The sequence below is a fragment of the Photinus pyralis genome, unplaced genomic scaffold, assembly GCF_008802855.1.
Source record: "Photinus pyralis isolate 1611_PpyrPB1 unplaced genomic scaffold, Ppyr1.3 Ppyr1.4_LG1, whole genome shotgun sequence".
In the NCBI taxonomy this organism is placed as follows: domain Eukaryota; kingdom Metazoa; phylum Arthropoda; class Insecta; order Coleoptera; family Lampyridae; genus Photinus; species Photinus pyralis.
Genome location: NW_022170249.1, coordinates 64,057,309 through 64,083,491, shown reverse-complemented (window position 1 = coordinate 64,083,491; position 26,183 = coordinate 64,057,309). Strand labels below are relative to the sequence as shown.

The 26,183-nt window shown below is 36.6% G+C and overlaps 5 protein-coding genes across 5 annotated transcripts; 3 read left to right on the top strand and 2 right to left on the bottom strand.

Moving 5' to 3' along the window:
• Positions 1-121: 121 nt before the first annotated feature.
• LOC116177164 (E3 ubiquitin-protein ligase synoviolin-like) lies at positions 122-3,236 on the bottom strand. The gene is made up of 5 exons (XM_031496057.1): positions 2,982-3,236; positions 2,835-2,927; positions 2,630-2,782; positions 861-1,850; positions 122-571 (listed from the first exon to the last, which is right to left on the bottom strand). Exons 1-5 carry the CDS (start codon positions 3,108-3,110, stop codon positions 296-298), a joined length of 1,641 nt encoding a protein of 546 aa, XP_031351917.1. The 5' UTR covers positions 3,111-3,236; the 3' UTR covers positions 122-295.
• Positions 3,237-3,517: 281 nt separating this feature from the next.
• LOC116180778 (zinc finger protein 93-like) lies at positions 3,518-5,464 on the top strand. The gene is made up of 2 exons (XM_031500909.1): positions 3,518-3,737; positions 3,801-5,464. The coding sequence occupies exons 1-2, from the start codon at positions 3,552-3,554 to the stop codon at positions 4,812-4,814; spliced, it is 1,200 nt and encodes a 399-aa protein (XP_031356769.1). The 5' UTR covers positions 3,518-3,551; the 3' UTR covers positions 4,815-5,464.
• A 1,519-nt stretch (positions 5,465-6,983) lies between these two features.
• Positions 6,984-8,429, top strand: LOC116180796 (CDC42 small effector protein homolog). The gene is made up of 5 exons (XM_031500926.1): positions 6,984-7,143; positions 7,193-7,243; positions 7,321-7,406; positions 7,454-7,589; positions 7,637-8,429. The coding sequence occupies exons 2-5, from the start codon at positions 7,226-7,228 to the stop codon at positions 7,637-7,639; spliced, it is 243 nt and encodes an 80-aa protein (XP_031356786.1). The 5' UTR covers positions 6,984-7,143; positions 7,193-7,225; the 3' UTR covers positions 7,640-8,429.
• Positions 8,430-8,507: 78 nt separating this feature from the next.
• Positions 8,508-10,445, bottom strand: LOC116180789 (zinc finger protein 805-like). Its single transcript, XM_031500919.1, has 4 exons — positions 10,223-10,445; positions 9,905-10,174; positions 9,530-9,859; positions 8,508-9,483 (listed from the first exon to the last, which is right to left on the bottom strand). The coding sequence occupies exons 1-4, from the start codon at positions 10,403-10,405 to the stop codon at positions 9,220-9,222; spliced, it is 1,047 nt and encodes a 348-aa protein (XP_031356779.1). The 5' UTR covers positions 10,406-10,445; the 3' UTR covers positions 8,508-9,219.
• A 3,325-nt stretch (positions 10,446-13,770) lies between these two features.
• On the top strand, positions 13,771-25,144 carry LOC116158772 (guanine nucleotide-binding protein G(s) subunit alpha). The gene is made up of 6 exons (XM_031471609.1): positions 13,771-14,799; positions 19,538-19,705; positions 19,759-19,937; positions 19,994-20,244; positions 20,299-20,426; positions 23,504-25,144. The coding sequence occupies exons 1-6, from the start codon at positions 14,527-14,529 to the stop codon at positions 23,648-23,650; spliced, it is 1,146 nt and encodes a 381-aa protein (XP_031327469.1). The 5' UTR covers positions 13,771-14,526; the 3' UTR covers positions 23,651-25,144.
• Positions 25,145-26,183: the final 1,039 nt, after the last annotated feature.

Sequence of the window (26,183 nt, the reverse complement as noted above, 5' to 3'; positions counted from 1 at the left end):
TTACATAGTAGCAATAACAATGCAAGTGCAAAATTTATTAAGTTCAAAATAAATTATATACACTGCCATGTGACATAAATTCTTAAAAATAAACAAAATGAATAACAAATTCGTAGTGTAACTTTTGGTTTCAAATACATCTTCCAATAGAACATTGCAAAACTTGAACTTAATACAGTCGCAACGAAATACCTTACAATAATCACGGTTTTCACAAAATACCAATATATACAAATAACGAAAATAGTTTGACTTAAGTCTTTCATCCAAAAGCATTTACCACAATAAATTTAGTCTATTGTTGTTGCTCTACGGTCTGCTCGAATCGTTGCAAACGTCGTCTTCTTATTTCTTCCTCGGCACTGAGCGGATTTGCAGATGATGTAGCGGGAATTGATGCATTTGAATTACTCGAGCTAGACGTGCCGCCTTCCGATTCTTTACTTGTATTACTAGAATCATTGGCTGCAGGTGGAACATTGTCCGTTGGCGGGTGACTCGGTATCGTTCCGGAAGTGGCGACTGCCGCACTGTACTGATTCATCATAAGTACGGCTGCGTCGAGCATCACCTGAGAAATTCAGTTTATATATTTTTTTACACTTCATTAGGGCACTCCCCCACACTAAATCAATTGTATCAACATTTAATCTGGGGTGATCAAATCTACACAAATTTAGACTTCCTTCCCCCTCCCCAGATTTCTATTTCAAATTAACATCTTAAATACCTCAAAATTCCTTTCAATTTATTTTGAAGTAGGTACATCTAATCGGAGGGGATCTGAGATCATGAGAAGATTAAGCTCATAAATACAATTGGAGGGAGGAGGGGGGATTCGATATATAAAATAATGGTACCTGAATGTTTTGTAGACAACGAATTCTCGCCTCCACATGTTCACGTTCATTCCCCTCCATTCTTCTAAGTTCTTCAGCGGATAGTGATGCAAGATTTGAAGAGGGCATCGGTGGTGGAGACATAAATGGCAAAAATGGAAACGGCATAAAAGGAGGCAAAGCAAACGGTGGTACTGGACCTTGCTGGGTCGTGCTTTGCGAGGTGGAGGTTGGCGGTGCGGTGGGTGGCGGTTGAGCGGCGGCACCTTGGTTTAAATCCTGCATTGGATTAATTAACGGTTGAAAAACGAAAGGAGGACCAGCAAACGGGTTCGGCATCGGTTGTGCTTGCGGACGCGGTTCGGCCCTTGCAGTTGCAGGATTTCGTAAAATATTCAGCCGACATGTTGGGCACGTCTGTTGTCGTTGAAACCAAGATCTTAAGCACGCAGTATGGAAAATATGATTGCACGGTAACTTTTTCGAAGACGTGGTCATTTCCTCGCGACAAATGATACATACATTGTCGGCGGCTTGCAGTTCTTCCGGTGTGGCATCCGCATACAGGGTGTTCATATTATGAATGGCGCGTCGTGACAATATTACATTATTAAATGCCTTCTTAAAGTTCCGTAATGTGTAATACATCGGTCTAAATGCAAACAACGGTAATGTATACAACTTTATCATAATTATGAGAAAAGCGATGTATAGGACTACTTTAATGAGGCCCATTACCAGTTCCGTATATAGTAAAAACACAGCCTTATTCGCCCAAGGAGCTTCGCTATTTAAATCTATCGTGTGTAAAACATATTTTAGAGCTATATTGGCAACCATAGTTAAAAGTATGGCATACTCGAAACCGAACACTAACTGTACAGATGGTCCCATCGCCATCGTAGATAGATATGCATGTTGTAGAAAATAAAAGTCCGAAGTACCTAATACGAGTAGTAAGGATAACACTCTAATGTGAAACACCCAGCTTATGACTGGACTCCTTTCCATCTACAAGAAAACGATTACTTACACACTTGTACTTGTACTCATATTTTAATAGTTGAATTCGGAGTTTAAACTGTGTACTTATTCAGCGCTTAAACTTTACTTCAAAGATTCCATAGCGCTTGTTTCATGCCTTTTCCTATTGACACAAATCTAAACCCTCTGTAGTGCTTTCTAGGTTGTTTTAAGAGCCTTCTAGGCCTTTCCTAGAGCTTTTAAATAATGATTTATTGTCACCAGCAGTTGCCAATAAGGGTCAACTTCAAAGGTATCATATAGAGCGATGCTTTTTCACATTATCACATTTCGAAACAATTAACTGAAAAAAAATAAAAAAGGTTGCTTAGCTCTACAAAGGACACAGAATTGTTCTTGAAAACCTTCTAAGGCTCCAAATAGTCTATGAGTTCATGAAAGGCTCTGGAAAAGGTCAACTAAGCCTTGAAGCACTTCTTAAATGCATTTGAGAAAGAATTCTATAACAATTTAGGGCATTTAGTACGTTTTCCAAGCTTTAAAATGACTTCTACTGGTCTCTAAACCCTTTTCAAAGCCAGGGAAAGCACCTGGGAGACTAAGGAAACCACCACAAAAGTGACAAGTCGTCTACAACATTCTCAACAGATTTAGACCTTTGTTGTACTGTATAATTTAGAAGATTACCCATCTTAAAGAGTTAGGGATGTGAACAACATAAGCACGTGCACTTTAAAGTTTAAGCTCCGAATTTGACCTTCTGAATACAATGTGGCCCTTCTGCACCTTGGTATACTTATACTCACATAATCAATTCGATCTTCGGCCAGCCAGTGGAACGATTTCAAGAAGAGTAGTATAGTAAAAAGTGCTACAAACTTTGGTGTGAAATCGTCACGAAACACGGTGAAGGCGAGACAAGTCTCTGTAATGGCATACCACGCTCTCTCCATGAGGTGCTAAAACCGATCATGATATAGTACTAACATTCCTGTTACAGGCTAAAGAAACCTCGAATTCCGCCGTTCGCAATTGTCCAAAGAAGACCTTGCGCATCAGTTTACCGGTGAGAAAAACCAGTATGAAGGCTTGAATATAAATGACCTACAAATGTAGAAATCAGCGCAAAATTGTGGTAAATGCCGAGGAAATACTTACAGCCATACTAGGATTTGATTTGGTTATGTATACAACAGAAGGATAAAATTGTTTCTTCTGGTAGTAGGCATTGGCCAGGACTACGGTCGTTAAGACCACACTCAGTACAGATATTGCCACGGACCTCATTTTTTCCAAAATTATGGAATTAGGGTGAATAAAGACACTGTTAATTTAAATATTTATTTCTTACATTTGAGTGATGTGTCAATTTGCCGTTTGTTACTCTGTACTGTCAGACCGTCAAATGTAGATGTGATGCGCATGCGCCTGTTTCTGATAAACAAAAGGTACTGTCGTGAAGTTATCGGCACTGTGCCGGCAACGTGGCAAATCAAATCCTATGATTGTCAATCAGATTTATTCCCTCCAAAAGTCAAGTAAAACTACCAATAATTAATTGTCTACAATCTACGTGCCGAATAATGTACTACGTCATCGTTGAGAGACTACTATGCTCATTCCTGTTTGGAACACACTGTATACATCTAGTAACTTAAATTTATTTCTAGGGAGTTATAAAGTTGAAAGATTGGTGGACATGGTAAAGAAATAATTTGATTTGTGAACATGGCGCAGCTGAACAATATTAGAAATTCACAAGCTCAGAGCGATTTATTTAATTATTATTTAACAATGAACATAAACAATATATGCCGAATATGTTTAGAGAAAGGTCCAAAACTTATGCCGATTTTTGATCCAATCAAACCACCCCATTTCTCTATTTTAATAATGGCCTGCGCCTCTGTTCAGGTAAACAATGGCCATTATTGTTGTTGTTTGTATCTTTTACACATTTCGGTAACTTAATTGTAGGTATTGGAAGGGGACGGATTACCGCCTTATATCTGCCAAAAATGTATCTCAAAACTGAATGTGGCGTTTCAATTTAAATCGCAATGCGAGAGTTCCGACGCGAAGCTAAGACAGTGCTTTGAGAACTTACATCACTTACCTACGGCACCGGACTTATCCAGCTTTATAGATATAAAGAAAGACATTAGTGATGGCATGCAATTTTCGGAGGAAGTTATTGCCGATAATTCGGCAATTCATAATAATGGCCAAATTTTAAATAATCTCGAACAAGTGAGCGTTGTGCAGGAGTTAGACGTACCACAAAACGCGGAACCTCAACTGCAAAATTTAGAAAATGTTCAGTTAATGTCGTCCAACTCGTTAAACGAAATCGAACGTAATGATTTAGATGGACTCAAAGTGGAATATAACGAATTGAAAAATGTTGATGTGCCAATGAAAGTTGAACAGCTGTCACTCGACATACCGCAACCAGTTTCAAATACGAAACTAAAAAACCAAACCAAGCCTCATCAGTGTGATACCTGTGGAAAAATATTCAGAACAAAACCGAGTTTAATCCATCACATTCGTATTCATACAGGTGAAAGGCCATACGTCTGCCATTTGTGTGATAAACGCTTCATTAACGGCGGACATCTACACACTCATATGCGTACACATACAGGAGAAAAGAATCACATATGCGCCGCGTGCAACAAGGCCTTTGCAACGGCCCAACAACTCACAAAGCACACCATAGCTATACACACATCAGAACGACCGTACGGCTGTACGTACTGTCCGAAACGGTTTGCTAGTTCCAGTAATTTAAATACACACACTCGAATTCATACGGGAGAGAAGAATTATCATTGCGATCAGTGTACAAAAGCCTTCTCGACGAAAGGACAGCTTTATCAACACATGCTAGTTCATACTGGGGAAAAAGCGTTCTTATGTGAATACTGTAATAAGAGGTTTTCGCAGAAGGCTCATTTAATCAGACATTTAAAAATGCATAAGAATTGATAGTGCACTGATTTATTTTATAAGTAATTACCTATTGTGTAGGTAATATTTAAAAGAGTATTATGGACCAAGATGTAAGTGTATTCGTGACGTTACCTAAAAGTAAATAAATGTGAGGTAACTAGTAATGTTGACAGTGTCTTCACGTACTGACTGTTACTCGTTACTTGGACTCGAATACAATAACTGCAAATGGTAGTCGCAGTTACAAAACTGTTGCGCATCATGCTTTGTATAGATAGCCGGTTTTATTGACTCAGTTAAATTTATCTGAAAGTTAATTTTCTTGGAAACAAATGTATTCACATAGGATGTTATTTGTCGCATAAATTTAACTGTGGGAAGAAAACTGGATCTGTGTTGGGAATGAAGGATGTTTCCCACCACGGAATTAATGAGGTGCAACATATTTGAAATTGTGTCTTATGAAGATCAATTCATAAGGAAGAGAAGCGGTGGAGTTTGTGCCACCAGTGTTTGTTCCTTATGTAACATAATTTTTCTCCAAATGTTTTAATGTTTGGAGAAAAAATTTAAAGCTTGAGATTTAAATAGAAAACTCATCACTTGTGTTAAATATCACATTTCTGTATATAAAGTTTATTTATTTATCAATTCATTAAAATAAATTTTCAAATCGTTACGTTTAATACCATTTGCTGATAACTGGCCTAATTAGGAGGCGCCGAGATTAGGATGTTGAAATACAATCATTAATTGTCTAATCGTTTTTAGCGCATTTTCCTACTCATGTTTGGAAGGCGCTATTATGGCCACTGTCTCCATCTGTCCAAGGCCTTGACTACTACGGTTTTCAAGATATTTAGTTCGTTGTGTTTGCATTTGGTAGCTTGTAGATCTGGCGCCTAAACCAAGAAAAAACTAAGGTATACTATGATAACGTGCGCATGTGCAACTTCAACTTCTTTATAAATATTTTTTTGAAATTTTAACCAAAGATTCTAGTAAAAACAAACATTGGGTGTGCGCGTGCATAATTATGCCTTAACTTATTTTCCTTTGTACACATAAATAGTCCGTTGTATGACCCTGCTGAAAGGACTGATCAATTCATGGAAACTGCTAAAGTTACACCCATGTTTTAATATCAAGAAGTACATATAAATGTCACATAAAAGCTATAAGTTTAGTCAATTCCTCGTGAATATTTTATATTTTTTTATTTCATGTAGTACATATGCAACATGGTACACTTCTGCTAGGAGACTGCTACACGGAAAATCCTTCCCTGCATGATAATTTATTTAGTACCATAGTCTCTTGAATTGTTATTTCTTTCTTATATTGTAACTACTCCTACAGTGTTCAATATTTATAATTCATTCTTTTTCATTCAGGGACTTGGACCTGAACCAGGAAAAATCTTGACAATTAATGTGTGCTTCTAGTAAAGGTACACATATCACATATTGTAAACACCAGGTATGCAATGCATGGAAAATGCGCTCAAGTTTCTCGCCTTAGGGTATATTGATGTTGGAGCTAAAATTAACGGTAAGAGCGACGACACTAAAAAAGTAAAGAAAATGATGTTATTGTTTTATATGCAGATGTTGTATCAAAGCGACGCTTGGCAGAAGAGCGGCGCTAATTGTGCTGCTTATCTTTGCTTTTATCACGTGATGTCATATGGATACCAAACATGTACCTTTGGATTTTTATAAGGTGTGCAGAGCGTTTGCGCTTTTTAGGGGACTCATTTTTGAAAGAAGTTCCTCCTTCACGGTTTATTGTCCGCCCGTCTGTTCCTCGTCTAACTCGCTCCACTATACCCTGCAGGCCTGCACATCATAGAAATTAATTTTTCGCCGATCTTGTCGCGACTCTCATCAGTTATCGCAGCTCCAACATAAACGTACCCTTAGCCCTTAGGGCGAAAGCCATTTTTATGCTAGTTTGTTCTTGTTGCTATTTATTTTAACAGTAATAAAATATCATTGAACTAGATATACTCGTAAGTGGAATGGCATCGCCCATAAACGACCCTTATTGAGAAAAACGCTAGAAAACTCCTATCCGTTGCCCTACAAAGCGTAATTTTTAATGATACCGTCTTTTCTTTTTGAATTTTTAAAAAGCGGCCTTGTGTAAGCCTTTTATTCTATGATTCAGGACCAACTCCAGAGAAGTAGTAACAAACGGAAAATCCCTAATGTCACTTGTCAGTCATGAAGTTACACGAATGTTGACGTTAGTATCCTTGAATATTTTTAAGCAACAAAAGTGAATTACTTTTTATTTAAATTAAGTTATTTTGTCGGTGACTCAAAGTGATTTAAGTTCCTATTTTTCTAAGCGAAACGAAAAGGTAGGCCATTGTTTAGCTCTATTTAATTAACTATAAAATTGAGATACAGGTTCGGTTAAGGAATTCCCAAACTTTAGGCCTTATGACCAGTGTGCAAAAGGTGATATTTTCATTTGATGACACATTCCCTAATCGGGAGTTCGTGGTTCATAAGTTGATAACACATCTCGCTTACAGATGACTGCTGTAGGGGAATTGTGGGTTTCGTGGTTTAGCTGTTGCATATCACAACCTCAGAAGAGGCATCGGCACAGAATCGATAGGTAATGAATTTTTAAATCGTGTCTGTGAGATAAAATGTTGAACGCAGGTCAATGATCGGGAATCCTATGAACTTTCAACATACCGCTCACATAGGCAGTCGAGATATAGAAATGCCTAACGATCAATTGACAGCGCTTCAGATGCAAATGCGAAGTAAAGGGGGTTACGAGAATTCGTATAAAGTAAGCTGTGCCTGAAGTAGTTGGAAAAATTAGTCAATTGTTTTCAGTAATCCGAATGGTGCCAATAACATATTTGTAAATTATGTGTGCGTTTTTCGGAACTTGCATGTTGGTCATGATTAATTCAAGTGCTTCCTTTTATTTTGAAAGTATGTAATCTTTATTATTACGGAATAGGTTTAATTTTTTGTTTTTCGAAAGCCAAATATTAATTTTTATCGAGATTATGTATTATGTGACTGTGTACCTCGAAAAAGGTTGTACGATTCTTTTGGTTGTGCTTTCTTTTAGTGCCAAATTACTAACCGACACTATTAAGTGTTTCTAGTTTACTGCAATAATTCTTCAAACTAGACTGAAATGTACTCCTTTAATCTGCCTTCAATGTAACCCAGAAAGACTTATTGTACAAATGTATTTTTGCACGTTAATACATTTAGCACAACTGTTAATTGTAAGAGAGACTCGTTGTCACATTCTTTTGATTGTGAAAACCTTTGTTATTATGTACTTAATAGGATAGCACATATTTACTGTTCAAAGTATGTATATTTATTACAAACACTGTATAATAGGATTAAGTTGTGAATGTTATTAGTATGTATATTAAATTATGTTGTATATACATTAATGAGACGGAAATTGCGATATTTATTGTTCAACACTCTTGGTTCAACAGAAAAATTGCATTTGCAGTTTTGCAGGACAAAGTAACTTTTTGAAACAAATAATTGGTTTATTGATTCAATTCTCACCTCTCTTAATTGAATGTAAACAAAGTGATTATGACATGGAACATCGCAGCTTATCTCCTAACAGCAGTAAAAAATTGTGCTTCGAGTTGTACCTCTGTAACTACCAGTTTTGTCTCATCCTGTCTAATGTTTCTAGTCCACTAACTGCTCTTGTCCTTGCTTGCTTTTCGCTGTCTAACATTAAAAAGTTATGCACCTAAGCATATTGTGCGTTGGGTTGGCCAAAACTGCCTACTTAAGCCAAAATGAAATTTATACCGGAACAACGCACCATAGCAATTTTTTCATTTCGGATTATTGGCTCCCCTAATTTATTTCGTATTAAAGTCTTTTTAGGTATGCATAGAATAAATGGCTATAGGCAACGACCACTATGGCACTACAGGCGACAAACAAGAGTTGTTTTTAAAATTTCTTTTGGCTTCAAGAATTTATATATTCCCGAAACCCTTCTCGAATTTTTGAGACTTCTACTTTCAGTTTTCAAATGCGTTCGGCAAAGTTCGTAGTGACGTTACAAATAAGTTCGAATTGCTCACATGACAGTTGCATACCTTTGGAGAGAAATCTTACTCACGTGTATAGTTGGTTGCCTATAAGTATCTATACCATCCATTGATACTGTTTTTGAAATAAAATGTAACTATCAAAATTAATCACAATGTCTTTGGGACCAATGCACACAGCTGAGCAATTAGCTCACTAAATTTGCGTGCAAAACTACTTTTCCAAATTTTAAATTTATAATAAATACATAAATATATAAACAATGACACACATTAAGTACAAAAAAATGACAAAAGTAAGCTTATCATTAGAATATCTCAAAGAATACTGATATGTTTAGTGCTTGGGTGAATATACCAATTTCTGCATTATTTGTGCAGCTTTGAATGTCGTCTCAAATGGGCAATTTGTGAAAAACGCTTATTACACAATTCACAAAGGAATGCTTTTTCGCCTGTATGAACGACCAAATGCTGCTTTAACTCTTGCTTGGTATAAAACGCCTTCCCGCAATGTTCGCAGGTGAAATTCTTTTCGCCCGTGTGATGTTTCAAATGCGAGTATAGATTACTGGAACTACCGAAGCATTTACCGCACATTTTACACACGAAAGGTCGATCGCCGTTGTGCACCTGAAAGCAGATTTACAATCGTGGAAAATGAAATCTTACTATCAACCATTGTGTGTTTATGTAATTCTTGACGTGTCGAAAATGCTTTCGGACACAAAGTGCACGAATGTGGACGTTCTCCTGTGTGAGTTCTCATGTGAGTGGTCAAATGGCCCGAATTTACAAAACGTTTCTCACACAAATGGCAATGGTATGGCTTTTCACCTGTATGAATTCGTATGTGCTGTGTCAAATATTCTCGTCTGTTAAATGTCTTCCCGCAGGTATCACACTGATGTATTTTTAAGTCCTTCCTTTCTGTCTTTTGACGTTTAATTTTCTTCGTTTTCACCTTTTTACACTCCTGTTCTCTCTTAAGCGGTGGTGGGGTGGCAAGCTACAACTAAAGTTATAATTGGTGTACAATTTGTACGATACGTACATTGCCTCCAGAAATAAGTTCTGATGTATTATTGTAAGAATTTGCGACATCCAATTCGGACTTTAAAACACAAACGTGCTGTTCATGCTTTAAATCAAAGCCGAACCCATCAAACACCGGCGCAATTGGCAGTTGTGAAGAGTTATTGAAATAAAACTGCCTCAATTTCGCATCCGAGTTTTCACACTGAAGCTTAAACTGCCACGCAACGTTTAACTTTGCCAAACATTTGCTGCAAATCGTGCTTGGCAAACCATCCCCCTCAATGATCTACTAAAAATTACGTGCATTGGAAGTTGGATGTATATCAATTTTTACCTGTATGGAAGCACAAGCCATAATCATTCCGGGTAGATCGCTAATTAAATTGTTTTGCTTTGGCTCAAAGAGCTGGGACATTTTCTTGTTCGGCTGAGTTTTTTCAAGGCATAGTCTACAGACGGTATTAAAGCTAAAATCACAAAATAAATTTACAAAGTTTTTATTTGAATCGTCGTTCATTGTGTTTTGCTAAAATTTTTGTTGTGATCCCCCTTAGCCCTTCCCCGGCAAATGAAAAATGTACAGGGTGTGTCAATCTTTTTGTGATGACTCTTGTACTGCGAGTTCGTGTTTACAACCAAGGTTAATAACGGGCGATCAAAAATGAGCTGCTTGCTAGTAGCCTTTGGAAGTTCAATTTAAGTACGATTTCCCATGTACCTAAACAAAAATTCCAAAGGTCACTCGACAGCAACTTATTTTTGATCGCATTGTAGAGAGAGTAGGTTGCCTCGTAACTTTCAGCCAATAAATGTTCAGTATTAAAATACGCGAATGACGTCACCCAGAATCCCATTTTGTCCAGATCATAAAATTAGCTATTAACACAACAACAACAGAACAAGTTCACAAAGTGCAAAGTGGATCGAAATAGGTACTTTACATGGATATGAGATTGTCAACCTTTAAATTAACGCACATCAATTAATTAATCGCCTAGAAATGTTAAGTAAGCAAACTTATTCTTATTTGAAGACGTATAGAAGATAATTTAAAGCATCCGATACTACGCGGTTGCTATAGATGCTGCTTTTTACGCGATCCGAGTGATGCTACACGACTTTAGTTTACCCTGAGATTCACATATCCGCGACTACAGTGCTCCCTATCCGTGACCACTCATTTTGTATGGAAAGCATAAGGCTAATACCACAGACAACATATACTACAGACGGTCAATGCAATGCTATAGAAAAAAACGCAACACCTAATAGAGTACGGTTAGTGTGTTGTCTACCTTGAAGCAGTCGAAATAAATTGTCGTAAAATGTGGTAGACGCACAGAAAACTGTTGTGTGTGGTAAAAGTGTGTAATAGATGGAGTCATTTTTGTAAAAATAAAATACATATACTCAAACCTTATTTCCTCGGCTTCAGAACGCCGGCCTTACGTAGATAAGATAAGCGCTCACTTGTATAGCATCATAAATTACATGAAATAGGATACATTTTAATTCTTCATTTTTCTCTTTTCTAAACATTTAAAAAATTGATGGAGAGGGTTTGGTTATACAAGGGCGGAAACTAAATTTGGCCTCCACATATAAAATTATGAGGTTGGACAAGGAAAGATTTTATTAGAATAATAAACATAATTTTTGTTTTTCCATAATAAATATATTATACCGGGTGGTGACTTGAACAACGCACCATAGGAATTGCAATAGTAATTTTTTCATTTCTGATTATTGACTTGTCTAATTATTTTAGAGAGAAAGTCTATTTAGGTTTTTTGTAGAGAAAAAAAATACGAATCCATGCATACTATAGCTTTTAATTTTCTGAACTTTGAATCCAAGAAATTGGATAACTAAAAACTGGCGCTTTTAAGAAAATCATCAGTGGTGCCATGGCAATTTGAGATCAAACATGGCAAATGCAGGCGCTTTTGTTTGATTTCCTAACTCCATGGAATTACCGACTTTATAAACGCGACAGTTTTTAATTTTTAAATTTTTACTGATTCTGAATTTATAAAATACGAAACAAGAGTATGTACTGATTCGTTTATATAATTCGAGGTAAATCTTTCACTCACGCCTTTGAGGCTTCCGACGAAGGCGACGACGGGCGACTTCAGCGCCCCCCAGACTTGGCGTCCAGGGCCTGGGCCCCCCTCGCCCCTCCCCCTCGCACGGCCTTGCCTACCTATATGTATCTGTGATAATACCATCACAAAATTTTTTGATTAGGAGAGGGAGCACTTAACGAACTTTATTTATTTTATGTCAATGTGTAGCGTCAACATAGTCCAGTCAAATTAGCTCCAAAAGTATTCGAAACTAGTAGTACTAGCGGTATAACGGAAATTCTTGAAAGATACTGCATTTTTTTATACCAAGGTGCCACTTGGTACAGTTATTCCTTAGAGCCATTTAAACGATTTGACCCGAAGAACACTTCACATTTCCCGTGTGGGTAGATTTTAGAGGGGGTGGGGGTGATTTATTGTAACATTTTTTTAAAAACTAAATATGGCCTAGAGACGAGATCTGGGTGTCGATTTCGTATGATGTTAACCCGAGGAATCCAATGGTAGCGCCAGAAATGTAATCCGGATACAGGAAGTCCGTGAAAAGCCGCCTTTTTCAGAAAATGACAGACTTTTGATCGAATTATATTTCTAAGGCACACCGGGTCGTGTAAGGTGTCTAGACTAGACTAACAAAAATAACCTACTGGCATCGGAACTGCATGAGAGGCTTCCCTAGTGCACTTTTTGAAGACCTCGCACGCGGTGAAACCCAAGATATTCCAAAGTTTTAATACCTATATAAATTTGTAATATTTTATTTAATAAAAATACACATTAACAAATCTTTGTATGTGTACCTGCAAAGATTATCAGCACTTCGCCCCAGATGTAAATTATGGGGATTTCTTGTAGGACAGCTTTCTAACAATAAGGTATCAATACTTCTTTCCCCAGACAATTTGCAAAACCATTCCAATAAAAGAAATCTGTAGAAGAACCAACACATTGTTGTATGCGCTAATAGATGGAGCAAAATAGAGGGATAGCAGGTTTTTAAATAAGGGGACATTTGAAACAAAACTAGCGTGCTTTTTCCCCTTAAGATTGACCGTCTGTAGTATATGTTGTCTGTGCTAATACTAATCCATGTACTGTATAGTCTAAGGTCTGAGTGCATGTGTCACACTTTTGACATTGGTTACAACTCGCAGTTAAGCGCGGTTTAGACGTTACGATCTTGGCTTCGATAAATCGTAACGATCAATTGTCCAATTTATCGTTCAATAAATCGAAATATAAATTATACTCGCATTTTTTGCTTACATTGGTTGCTTACAATAGAATCTTAATCTCGATTATGATTTATCAGTAGCCATGTGTCGCTAAATATTTTTTTTGGGTGGCCAAACTTGATCGCCAATTGCCAAATGTAAAACGTGTGCGCTAGAGACAGTCCAAGTAGCCCAAATGGATACAAAAATGGTTCACGTCGGCAAAATTTGTTACAAATCGTAGCGATAAATCACTGTTATTGTTTACACGTTCCAATTTATCGCTACAATTCGCAGAAATTGAAGCCGACCGCCATCAACCATCCAATCCAATTCCAATTCCAATAAATCGCTACAATCCTCTGTTCACACGCAACGATAAATCGTAACGATTCGATCGTTACGATAAATTGTAGCGTCTAAACCGCGCTTTAAAGATCGAAACGAGCAAAATTTGGTAATGATCCCGTAAATACATAACATGGATAGTGGTAAGGTATTAATTACGAAACGCAGTGTGTATAAGCGCAAAGAGGAACCTGAGGCGCACGTTTGTGTAGGCGGCGCGCATGGCAAAACAAAGAATTGTAGTCAGACATGTTGGATTCACCTGTCTGCTGTCATCAGGTTTTTCGGAACGATTTACAAGGGATGCAGTGACAAGTGTTTATGTCTTTAATTTTTGTCGATTTATATCCGCCCTTTTTGGTGTTTCCAACTAAAGAGGGTCGTTAAAGGCAGAATTCGAAGCGTAGTTTGCGAATTCGATTTACTGTCGGGGTGTATCAAGTAGTTTTTGTGAACTCCGGCAGAGGATTCACGATAAAAGTGTAAAAAATTTTCTATTTTTAAATAGACGCGTGTGCGGCGTGAGCCATTTAATGCATATCTAGTGTTGGTATTTGGCTATTTTTGTAATTCCACACTTAAAAATAACTACTGTCCTAATCTCTCTCTACTTATAGTTTAGTATGCGGCGGAGCCATTTTCCCGAATTTATTTCAAATTAAACCGCCATTGTTTACTATCGCAATATTAAAAAGTGCACGTCGCGATTTCGTTCACTCGCCGGAGAAGGTGAGGGTGAATGAGTGCCCTTCAGCAGTAGGACATATGTCAATATTGTGCTACGCAATGAGGATCCGAAATGATCCCTAGTTTTCAATCGGATATGAATCAAAGCAAGTGATCGTCGTCGTACCGGGAGTAAGCTGGATGTTACGAAAGTGAGTGTGGCGGACACGACGTCGGCCACGGTGGCGACGGGTGGCCCAGAGTGCGGCCCTGGGGCCGCCGAAAAGGGCGCCGGCTGCTGGTGGTCCTCGCTCGCAGCAATGGGCTGTTTCGGTAATAGGGAATCCCAACAGACTGCCGGCGGAGATGATTCCAGATCGCAGAAACGCATCAGTGATCAAATTAATCGGCAGTTACAAAAGGACAAGCAGGTATATCGTGCGACTCATCGATTGCTCCTACTCGGTGCTGGTGAATCTGGTAAATCGACAATCGTTAAACAAATGCGAATTCTTCATGTCAACGGATTTAGTGAAACGGAGAGGAAGCAAAAGATAGAAGATATAAAGAAGAATGTGCGAGACGCTATTTTGGTGAGTATCGATATTCGTCGAGTAAGCCTCGTGTTTGTCTGTGTGTTCTGATGTGAAATTTGTCTGGAGCCGGCTACATTTAATTTAGGTATTGCATAACTGATAAGTACACAAATTAATTTGTCGAAAAACTTTTTGCGCTACTGAAAACAGCTTGAGACTTCAAGTTGTTGATCGTATAAGGCTCCCACTTCAGCCCGAATTCTATTGCAATTAGGCTTACTTAAAAATTGCCATTATCAGTTGAGAATTGCAATGATTAAAAAAATTAAGAAATAAATAGTTTATTTATAACTTCGTACGAGGCCATCTTACATTACTCTTGTTTGATTTAATACTTCTTAATTACTTTTAAAAATGGCCGATTTAAAGCACGAACTTTTAATAGTCGCATACAAACTATTTATTAATTTATTAATTAAGCAATTTGTATTCAAACAGTGAGACCGCATGTATCGACATACCGGGTGAAAATTTTCACCACTCGACATGGGGAGATAATACTAGACTCGCTCTTCTTTTATTGAAAAAAAAACTGTCCATTAAGTAATTTAATAAAGGTATTAATTGGCATGTCATGAAGTTTTAATTCATTAAAGGAAGATCACACGCCAAAAATTATATGGGTGATTAGGCAACCTCATATGATGTTTTTACGGGTTTTTTTGCCCTAATTGATATTCTTATTTCTGGTAGTTCACTACCACTTCTGAACTATTCTCAATATTGTCATATTTTTACAAGATTCTCTGGTTCTCCAGTTCACGAGTGTATTTTACTCCCAACATTTAAGTAGTACAGTTCGGTTGGGATATCCCCATTGCCTTTTGGTGTACATTTTACAGGAATTAGAAGGCAAATAAGGGTGCCATGTAGCGATAAGTCCGTAGCCAGCTCTCTGTCTATATTTAAGCATTTCACAATGTAAGTATGTACTTAATGTAAATTGTAGGTATGTAGTGCCTTCTGTACATAAGAGCAAACATCGAAAATTTGGAGGTACACTCTACGTGCCATAACTATCAGACCAGTAATAGGCTAATAGGGGTAACCTCGGAGATAACGTAAGTCTACCTTTTGTGAGGCTGGACAGGACTACATTTTCGTGAAATTATTATTGGATACATTTATACAACGTCCTACCTTCTCAAATTAAACAACTGAACTTAACTTATTCCAATTTAAAGTAAGCCTTAAACATAAAACAGTACTTGACTGCAAAAGCTTTTTCGAGAGCTTTTTACAGAATCAAGGAGTTTTTAACAAACGTTTTTTCTGACTTTCGGTGAGACTGTTCTCTGTGATAAGTATTAATTGTAACCTGTGATATTGTTCGTCTTACATATTTTTTTCGGTTGACAAGTGTTAAAAACTTTGAATGTTTTATTTACACAATATCACTTCGACATACTCAATTTTATCACTAGAGGATCGAAGAACAATATCAGATATTTTATTTGAAGCAAAATTATGTGGTGGAAAAATTAAGTGTCCAAATTTACTATGTTTAATTGAGTTTTCATTACCAACAAAAGGAACAAGAAGTAAGATCATTTTCAAAGTAGATGTAGGTCATTAAGTAAACCCTTTGTCAGAATACCATCTCTATGTAATAGATACAGTGACATAGATATCTTTTTTTTAAATACCAAATGCATCGCGTCTATCTTACAATCTAAATTTCTATTATAAATATATTATATTTACTAATTGTGGGTTTTTCATTGCTATTTTGTAATTTATTATTGTATTTTAATATCTATATCTTGTTATACTTATTAAAATACGATTGTTAATTGTTAATAATGTATGTATAAATTGGCTTGGCCGTCAATAAATATTATTATTGTCGGTGTTTCTTGTGAGAACTCAGGTCTAGCCTGGTTAACTAATCGCACGGATTAAAATCAAGTAACGATTAGTGTCTGTGTCTGGTGAAGTTATGTAGGGTTCTAAAGAAAAATAAAAATAAAATAAATATTCACACACTCACATTGGAAATCTAGAGATAGTATGTAATTCATACTTACCAACATAGCTATTAATGGCCCCAATAGTCAACGCTATCAGGAAAGAAGAAAACAAAACAAAAATATCATTATTATATTAAATTTATATTAAATATATAAATAAATATATATTAAATATTATTATTATTATTATTATTATTATTATTATTACATTGTTATAATAATACCAATTTGCCACTCGTTATTCTAATAAAGACACATTATTATTATTATTATTATTTTTTTTTTTTTCCATTTATTAGTATCCCCACATGGACATTTTCGACAACTTAGATCATTGAATGTCCATGCAGCGATGGTCAAGATTTGTTTTCGGTGGTCAGATTTCTCGTGCAATGTTTATTGTCTCTAGGTATTTAATTACTTTTTCAAACGTACTTTTATTTACTAACTCGTCGAGTCCACCACCCACGTCACAGTCCTGTCTATACGTTTGCAGAGCTTGACATTCTTGTAGGACATGTCGTACACTTAATATCTCACCACATTGTGGGCACCGAGGACGATTCCTTCCTAATAATAAGTGTGAGTGTGTTATTCTCGTATGTCCAATTGCTAGTCTTGTCCAAATAATTTTATCTCTTTTACGCAAGTGCTCGTTTCTAGGGATGTTGGTCACATCTGGAACTATTTCTTTCATTTGGCTGTTGCTATCTTCCCATAGGTTTTGCCATTTAGCTTTGATTTTACGCTTTATACTAGCTATTACATCGTCTATTAAGTATATTTTTTCGATTGTTCCTAGTTTATTATTTTGCTTTGAAGCAGCTTGGATAGGTTGTTCTACAGCCTTCATTTCATATGTGTTTAGTTGCATTGGCGTGTACAGCATCTTTATTCTAATATCTTTATTTTTCAGGTTCGTTATCTTTTCTAGTATAGCAAGAACAAGTGCGTTAGTTGGTAAAGTTTGGGATAGCTGTTTTATTCCGCTTTCATAGGTAGAGCATATAATATATTTTCCTTTAGCATCCTCTTCACAAGTTTCTAGTGCCTTAAGAATACTTATTAGGCTGGCAGTCAGTTTTGAGCATTCGTTTGGTAGTTGCCATTTTTTCACTTCTTCATTAGCGTAGTTTGCACACCAAACACTAGTTAGACTATGCCAAATCGTCGTATATATAAAATTATATTCCATGTGCCTTATTTTGTATCTTTCAAAAGTCTCTTGAATATTTCCACGGTGTGTCGCTCTAATGTAATTTAGTATGGCGGGTTGGATTTCCCAGTCGTACATACTTGTGTTACATTTCCACATACCCACCATTAGGTTTTCATTGTGAAGTAGTTTATGAATGTTGATTATCGCCGGTATTGTTTTAGTGTGCCTTTGTTGGTATTTATCTAGGAGCTGTGGCTTCTCCAACATTTGTCGAAGGTAGTGATCTTTTTTATCGAGTAGTTTATTATTATTATTATTATTATTAATATACGCTGTTATTATTATTATTATTATAAAAATCATAAAAAAATGACTAGATCACAAACTTTATGAAAATGACGAGGTTATAGACTAGAAAGCAATTTCGACAAAAAATTCAAAGGGCTGTAACTTTTGATCTAGTAGTCCAATCTTGGAACTGTTTGAATTTATGGATTCTACGGTCCAAACTCTATAAGAAAATGTTGTTTCCCGGTCGATCTCAGACAATTTTTTTTTACGGCCTCAAAAAAAGGCAGTGTATAACCTTCCTTTTTATCAAAATACGACTGCTCCAAAATTTCTCGGGAAAACACTTTTTCTCACTAATTTTGGTACGTAGAATCCAAAACGATTCAAACTTTTTCGATCAGACCTCTCAATCAAAAGTTATAGACTAATTACAAATTTCGACAAAAAGTTCAAAGGGCTGTAACTTTTGATCTAGTAGTCCAATCTTGGAACTGTTTGAAATTATGGATTCTACAGGCCAAACTCTATAAGAAAATGTTTTTTCCCGGTCGATCTCGGACAATTTTTTAAGATTCAGATCAAAAGTTACAGTTTCGGTGAAAATGCAAAGGCTGAAATACTTTCGACTTAACACTTTTCTATTTTGGACAATTCATTTTTCCGACCCAAATTATAGGCAAGTGTATAGCCTTTGTTTTTCACCGAAAATCGACTACTCTGAAATTTTTCGGGAACACACCGTTTCCTATTAATTTAAGTCATTTTTATAAAATTTGCGACTTAGTCATTTTTTTATGATTTATACATAGGTACCTACCTTCAAAACAATAACTTATAGCAGGTACACCGTTACATTGTGAAATGCTTACGTACCTGTCCGAGTACCTGTCATAATAAGTCAGCTAAATTATTCTTCTGATATCTGCTAGGGCTGTGTGATAATTGAGGCAAATGGAACTGGACTAGTTATGAGTTATGTTGCAAATACTCTACAGTCTACAGCCTAATAATAACTAAATACTAATTAGTCGATCTCGACTTCCATGACTGCCTGGGGGATACTGGCGGTTCAGGGTGAGGCTTGTCTCGCCATTCATCAGATTCTGAAATTAGTTCATGTAAGATTTGAAGAGTAGTATTGTCCATTTCCCACATTTAAGAATGACTAGACCGTAACCACGCCACCATATTCAAAATCCAAAACTACTCCGAACGAATTCTTTCAAAAATCATTTATTTTTAATACCAAACAAGTGTGTTTTAAACAATTAAGAAATATTACTGTTGTTCTAAATTATGCCTGTTATTGTTTCAGACCATAACTGGTGCAATGTCTACATTAACACCACCCGTGGCATTGGAACATGCCGAGAACCAAGCGAGAGTAGATTACATTCAAGATTACGCATCGGGACCTGATTTTGATTATCCGCCTGAATTCTATGAGTATACGGAAGCTCTCTGGAAGGACAGGGGTGTTCAGGTATGATGGTCTGATTCTCCCTCACCGATTCCACTACATGTCAATTGTTTCAGACTACATTCGATCGTAGCAATGAGTACCAACTCATAGACTGTGCTAAATACTTTTTAGATAGGGTTGAGACGATTAAACTGCCCGATTACACACCAACGGAACAAGATATACTGCGCTGCCGAGTACTTACGAGCGGAATTTTTGAAACTAGGTTCCAAGTTGATAAGGTCAATTTTCAGTTAGTTCACCCCATAAAATGATGCGAACCGTCCGTATTTACCATTCGTTTTTTAGTATGTTTGACGTTGGCGGTCAACGTGACGAACGACGAAAGTGGATTCAATGCTTTAATGATGTTACTGCCATTATTTTCGTAACAGCGTGCAGTTCGTACAATATGGTGTTACGTGAGGATCCCACACAAAATCGACTAAGGGAGAGTCTCGACTTATTTAAATCTATATGGAACAATCGTTGGTTACGCACAATTTCTGTTATTCTTTTTCTTAACAAGCAAGACCTGCTTTCCGAAAAAATTTTAGCGGGTAACACCCTTCGTCATTTACTCTCTTAAGGACTGACAATCGATCTGTTTACAGGAAAAAGCAAATTAGAAGATTATTTTGGGGAATTCACTAGATACCAAACACCACTGGATGCTCCTGCCGACACTAGCGAACCTCCCGAAGTTATGCGTGCTAAGTATTTTATAAGGGATGAATTTTTGGTAAGAAATTTTATTTTTAATTAGGTAGATATTCCATGATTAGAGGGAGAAGTACTAAGCTGTAAACAATTTTATTACATTTTAAAGAAGCGTAATTGCAAATAAAAAATCTCGCGTCATTATTTATTGTGTAACGAACAATTATTTCTCTAATCGTGCGTAGATAAAACTTTAAGGTTTGATAACGTGAAAGGGTCTGTGCACATCTGGTGAACACACGCTTATTATTGTCAATTAATAAAATAACCTCTTCATTGCCGTTTATTGCATTTCCACTACGGATAAAGTGATCGGAAAGCAAAGTTCGTTTGTTTCACACCTCTTGCCCTTTCCACTTAACCTCTAAACAGAATTAACATTGAAATAATGATGGTTGATTTCTTTAAAAAGTCGAGAAATGTTACCCAATATTGTTCTCGACAGAACTCCACTTTGTTTGAGACTTTAATGAGAACCTTCCAGTCATATTTTGCCTTCGCCTTAATTATGCTGCAGTTAGCTGATTATTTGTTTTTGGCATAACTTATAATAATAATTTCTATTAGCCCTTGAACTTCGATTCGATGTGCAGTTTTTCTGTACTTTTCTTGTATTGTACAGGTTGGTCCAAATTGGATACTTTCTTATAGAAGCACCCTTTATTTTAAGAAATAGAACAATATGGACCTATGTGACAGGAGGTCAATTTTAAAGAGAAAATCACTGACATAAACAGAATTCAGCTATGTCTAATTGTTTGGCGAGTAGAGAGCGTTTCTCGAATTTAGTCTATTTCTTTAATGTATCATAACTAGATCGGATTGGAGCTCGCTCCTACCGATCACGGCGTTTTGTTATCACACGCCGTTTTTTGTGGTTTTCCGTTTGTAAATTTTTTTTTAGCTCGACCGTTGTGCGATTGTAGTTTGGGTTGTTTTTAAGTGACGTTGGACTTTTATAAAATGCGAAAAACAAAGGAAAAGAATTTTGATTGGGCTCAAAAAAGCACCAATATATTGATAGTCTTTTTTTTAGTCAAACTCGGCGTATGTGTTTATAAAAATGCTACGCATTTTAAGACTTCGCTAGCGTGAGTTGATTTCCCCCTAATTCCCCTATAGGTAACATACGATTCTGTTTTAACTGTATACCAATTCTTTATCATCTATTGATATAAATAAGAAAGTTTTGCGCATTTGTAGTACAACTTTCTGCATATGTATTCTGTTTATTTTTTTATTAGAGACGGCGGTTAGGTTCGGTCGAAATGTGTAGTAGATTGGAGTTAGGTTAGGTCGAGGTGATGGAAATTAGGTTAGGTCGAAATGGGCAGTTAGGTTAGGTCGAGATGTGTTATTGAGTTAAATCGAATTTTTTTACTTTGAACTTGATCTTGAACTTTGAACTTAACCTAACCTAACCATTTTACTTTGAACTTGATATTGAACTTTGAACTTAACCTAACCTAACCTAACCAAACGTAACTTAACACTAACTCAACTTAATCGTTCACGTTCACGAATGTCTTTTAATTGGTTTCCTTTTGCATTTCAAAATTTGTCCTCTCATCAGTTAGGTTAGATCGAGAGCTTTCTAAAGACACCCATGAACCACTATCTACTACGTTCCGTTTTCGAGATATCATGATTTAAGTGTTTTTGGGGCGTCAAATTACAAATCGCTATATCTCCGTTGTTTACCGTCCGATTTCGTTCAAATTAGGTATTAAGAGGTTGGAGAAATGAAGGCACCCGTTCCCACCCTTTCGGTACTTCTACCTCCATTCCGAAATTTTGACCGTCCCATCGAGACCTTTCCAAAGATACCTATAAAGCCCCATCTACGACGTACCGTTCTCGAGATATCGCGTTTTAAGTTTTTGATAAAAAATCCAAAAAACAGTTTTTGCGTAGATCGTCTATAAATGCCGCGAAACGCGTGATTCCAAAGTAGGTCGAAAGACAACAGAGATGCGTCGGGGTGGGGATGGGAAAAAATTGAAAATCCCGTTTCGAGCCCCCGACCGGGTGCAGCTACAGTTCAAATTTGGTCCAGATCGGCCGGTAAATAAGGGAGATATTAAGAGATGCCCCTTTAAAACGCATCCGTGCGCGTGGACTTAGCAAAAAAAGGCACACGCCTCCCCAGCGCCACAGGCTGACGCCCGGCGCCTACTGAAGACGCGGTCGAAATTTTTCCCGTGTTATACGTATAATTTCGGAGATCCATCGCGTACGAGTAGATACGAGTGTATTTTTAAAAATGAGTATATATATATATATACCCGTTTGTGACCAAATTTTTTTATCGACGTTTCGCGACCCGTTTGTTGTCGATGAGGGAAGAATACAATTTGGACGATTCGCGACGGCGGCGTCGCCAAAATGCGAATCTCGGTAAAGGAAAGTCGTAAGAGGGTATGAGAGGTATCGTCGGAAAGGTCTCGACGGCGAGGTTACGATAGTTTACGTTTAGTGTGGATCCTACTCCCACCTCCCTCGGTGGTCGAGGCGGATCGAAAAAAATTGTAAAAGTGGTCACCCCTAACGGCTACGGATTCCGAAAGTACCGAGCCCGTAGGTCGAATAACTTTTCCTCCGGGTCCGCAAAGGTGTTTTTCGGGTTTTTTTCACGTCTTACGGCAGCCCCCCCGCGGGGGGGCGAAAAAAAATTCTACCCTACACGGTTCAACGCGCCCGTCCTCCGAAGGGTGTTTTATGGGGAAAAATGGGAAAATTCTTTCTTTTTTGCGGGTAAAAAAGTTGCCTTATTTGCTTATTGTATTATTAACTTTCTTATTATCAACGCTAATTGATTTTGGCAAAATATTTCTTAAGGCACTTTTGTATGTAGAAGCCATTGTTATTCACAGTTTGTATACATATTTTTTCACATGGACCACCCTATTTTTGAGTTTTTGAAAAGAGCGTAAAGACGTTGTTTCTTTAGAAACATTGTGATATATTCCAAGGAATCCTCTTTCTGGAAGGTGGTCGCTTGGTATTGGAAATCGTACAAAATCTTCCTCCCTACATAAAAATAATCATTTTTTTCCTTAGAAATTTTGGTTAAAAATATTGAAATTTGTTTGTTTTTAGCGTATCAGCACGGCCTCTGGAGAAGGTAAACATTACTGCTACCCACACTTTACTTGTGCTGTGGATACGGAAAACATCAAAAGAGTATTCAACGATTGCCGAGATATAATTCAACGAATGCATCTTCGGCAATACGAACTCTTATAACCGCCCACTTCATCTAGTAGCCGCTTTGTCTCCAACGCTTTTTTACTAACACGTTGGCTTTATTTACTGATTATTTCTCTACAGACGGTAACAGTTGGTTATACAAAGCATTTCTGTGTTATGTGTATTTGATAAATTCTCTTATTTATAGATTTAATTCGTAGTGTGATACATTCATTAGTTGGACGCGCTCCTCATTTATCAAATACACAAATTCCTTCATAAGATTTTTTTGTTATGTAAATTTAGGTGAAGCAGTACACAAAACGCGCCCATTCTAGTGAGGACTCCTTCGATTTTATTTGGTAATCGTCTTAGGACGTTACAAGCATTTTAATTATTAAATTTTACTCGATTTCTTGATCCGAATATTTTTAATTTTACTATTGTAATATTGATGGTTACGTGGCCACGTTGTAAAGGTTAGTGCAATATCTTTTTGACAAATCTCTTATTTATGCACAAAGCTTCCTCTTTTTTTTAGAATTATTGTAAGCAATGGAGACTTTATTCTTACAATCATACATAGAAGCACAATTGAAGAGTGTACATCTAGCCGAGTGTAACGGTCAAGTTCATAAAGTAAGGTTTAGCTAAGTTGGAAGCCTCTTTGGTGCTCTGAAGTTTGTGAACATTTTTATTTGTACAAATTTCTAAAAAATTGCTTTCTTCGGCTAATAAATCTTTTCGCCTTGTTTTATGAACTTTGTGAAACGGAATCGTCACTCCAAAAATCGTCATGCTTTTATTAGTTTAGTAGAAACTGATTATTAATAATTAATATATATGTGCCGCTAGTCTAAACATATGGAAAAGCGCTACTCTTTTACCATCGGTTGCGTTTTTCCGTTATCAAAGTTTACTGAATGTTATATTTGTTAATAAATTATACATACATATTTATAACTGTAAATTTGACAGGTTGTGTTTTATCGGTGTATTTACGGTAGAGATGCCCCCCTTTGTGTGTTTGTTTTTGTATAAATTCTCCCGGCTTCGATCTTACGTTAATCATGTAGTACATAACGCCATGCCATCGTTTATTTCACTTCAATTGTCATCTTACAGCTCTCGTCACTTTTGTACTGAAAATGTTGTTGTTTCTTATTAAGTACTATTAGTGTTTATAGCGCGATATACCGATGACATACAAGCCTACTGTCAAGTCCTAACATCAATGAGAGACATTTAAGAAATGTTTCTGCGTTAGGTAATTTGCACAAGAAGCAAAGCAATTCTCTATAGATACAGACTATGTGAGGAGTGCCAGTATGCGTGAAACTAATCTTTGTGAGCTGATCTAAGCAGTATTTTGTTTTACTTGTTTATTGTTTTGCCAATATTGTATATGTGAATATAATGTGGGATTCATCGCACGTGCGGCTTTATAAAAGCTGCCTGAAATGAATCTCGTATCTATAAATATATAAATAAAATGAATATGAAATTATATTAAGAAATGTAACTGTAATAAATATGTCTTATTTAATGATTTATGAGCATTTTATAGTTGTGACGAAGAGGTACTTGAGGTACACTTAAGCACCATGGTGAGGGAGGACATGCTGGACAGGATTCTGGCATCGTGGGTTTTCTTAGTTATATGGGTGATACAAAGAACGTTGAGGGGCATTTAACAGTTCAGAATGCGTATCCCCAGAAATTAAAATTTTTCACAACGATGGGGTACAAATAGTGATGTGGATTGTAAAATAACGATTTGTAAGTTACATAAAAAACGGTTATATTACGCGTAACTTACAAGAGGCCGGTTTTTTTATGTAATTTATGTCTTTTATGTAACTTACGTTACGTTTTTAATTTAAAAAACCGTAATTTGTGTAAGTTACATAAATGTAATACCTACTTGATACATTTTGATTGGTACTACCACAGACCATCAACGGTACTACCAACGTAAACGATTCACCGTTGAATTTAGTTTGGTTTAATGAAGATTGATACAGCCTCTAATTCGCGATCTGGTACTTCTTCCTCCAAACGACGCGTGATGGCGAAATACCTACTGCTTGGGTATTTTATTTAATACACAAAAATATATAATTTAACAAGTGTTTTTATTTTCAGACACTCACAAAATTCAAAAAGGTTATTACGCACTTTAAAAAAACGTGTAATTTAAAATCACTAGATTCTAGTCTATAACTTTTGATTGAGAAGTCTGATCGAAAAAGTACGAATTGATTTGGATTCTACGCACCCAAATTAATAAGAAAAAGTGTTTTTCCGAGAAATTTTGGTGTAGTCGATTTTTGGTAGAAAAGGAAGGTTATACACTGCCTTTTTTTGAGGCCCGAAAAACAAATTGTCTCAGATCGACCCGGAAAAAATTTCCTTATAGAATGGTGCCTGTAGAATCCATAATTTCAAACAGTTCCAAGATTGGGCTACTAGTTCAAAATTTACAGCCCTTTGAATTTTTTTTCGAAATTGGTTTCTAGTACAAAATCTCTGCCGAGATTACTAAAATAGATGCCCTAAGTGATAAAGCTGGCTCTGGGTTGAACAGTGG

Bases quoted from the DNA above. Each gene is read 5' to 3' on its own strand.
- LOC116180778 (XM_031500909.1), top strand. From the start codon at position 3,552: ATGGCGCAGCTGAACAATATTAGAAATTCACAAGCTCAGAGCGATTTA. The intron at 3,738-3,800 runs GTAAACAATGGC...ACTTAATTGTAG, and splicing joins TGGCCTGCGCCTCTGTTCAG to GTATTGGAAGGGGACGGATT.
- LOC116180796 (XM_031500926.1), top strand. The intron at 7,407-7,453 runs GTAATGAATTTT...TGTTGAACGCAG, and splicing joins CATCGGCACAGAATCGATAG to GTCAATGATCGGGAATCCTA.
- LOC116180789 (XM_031500919.1), bottom strand. From the start codon at position 10,405: ATGAACGACGATTCAAATAAAAACTTTGTAAATTTATTTTGTGATTTT. The intron at 10,175-10,222 runs GTAAAAATTGAT...AATTTTTAGTAG, and splicing joins TGGCTTGTGCTTCCATACAG to ATCATTGAGGGGGATGGTTT. The intron at 9,484-9,529 runs GTTGATAGTAAG...ATCTGCTTTCAG, and splicing joins AATTACATAAACACACAATG to GTGCACAACGGCGATCGACC.
- LOC116177164 (XM_031496057.1), bottom strand. From the start codon at position 3,110: ATGAGGTCCGTGGCAATATCTGTACTGAGTGTGGTCTTAACGACCGTA. The intron at 1,851-2,629 runs GTGAGTATAAGT...GTTTTCTTGTAG, and splicing joins CCGAAGATCGAATTGATTAT to ATGGAAAGGAGTCCAGTCAT. The intron at 572-860 runs GTACCATTATTT...TGAATTTCTCAG, and splicing joins GTTGTCTACAAAACATTCAG to GTGATGCTCGACGCAGCCGT.
- LOC116158772 (XM_031471609.1), top strand. From the start codon at position 14,527: ATGGGCTGTTTCGGTAATAGGGAATCCCAACAGACTGCCGGCGGAGAT. The intron at 20,245-20,298 runs GTAACACCCTTC...ATCTGTTTACAG, and splicing joins TTCCGAAAAAATTTTAGCGG to GAAAAAGCAAATTAGAAGAT. The intron at 20,427-23,503 runs GTAAGAAATTTT...GTTTGTTTTTAG, and splicing joins TTATAAGGGATGAATTTTTG to CGTATCAGCACGGCCTCTGG.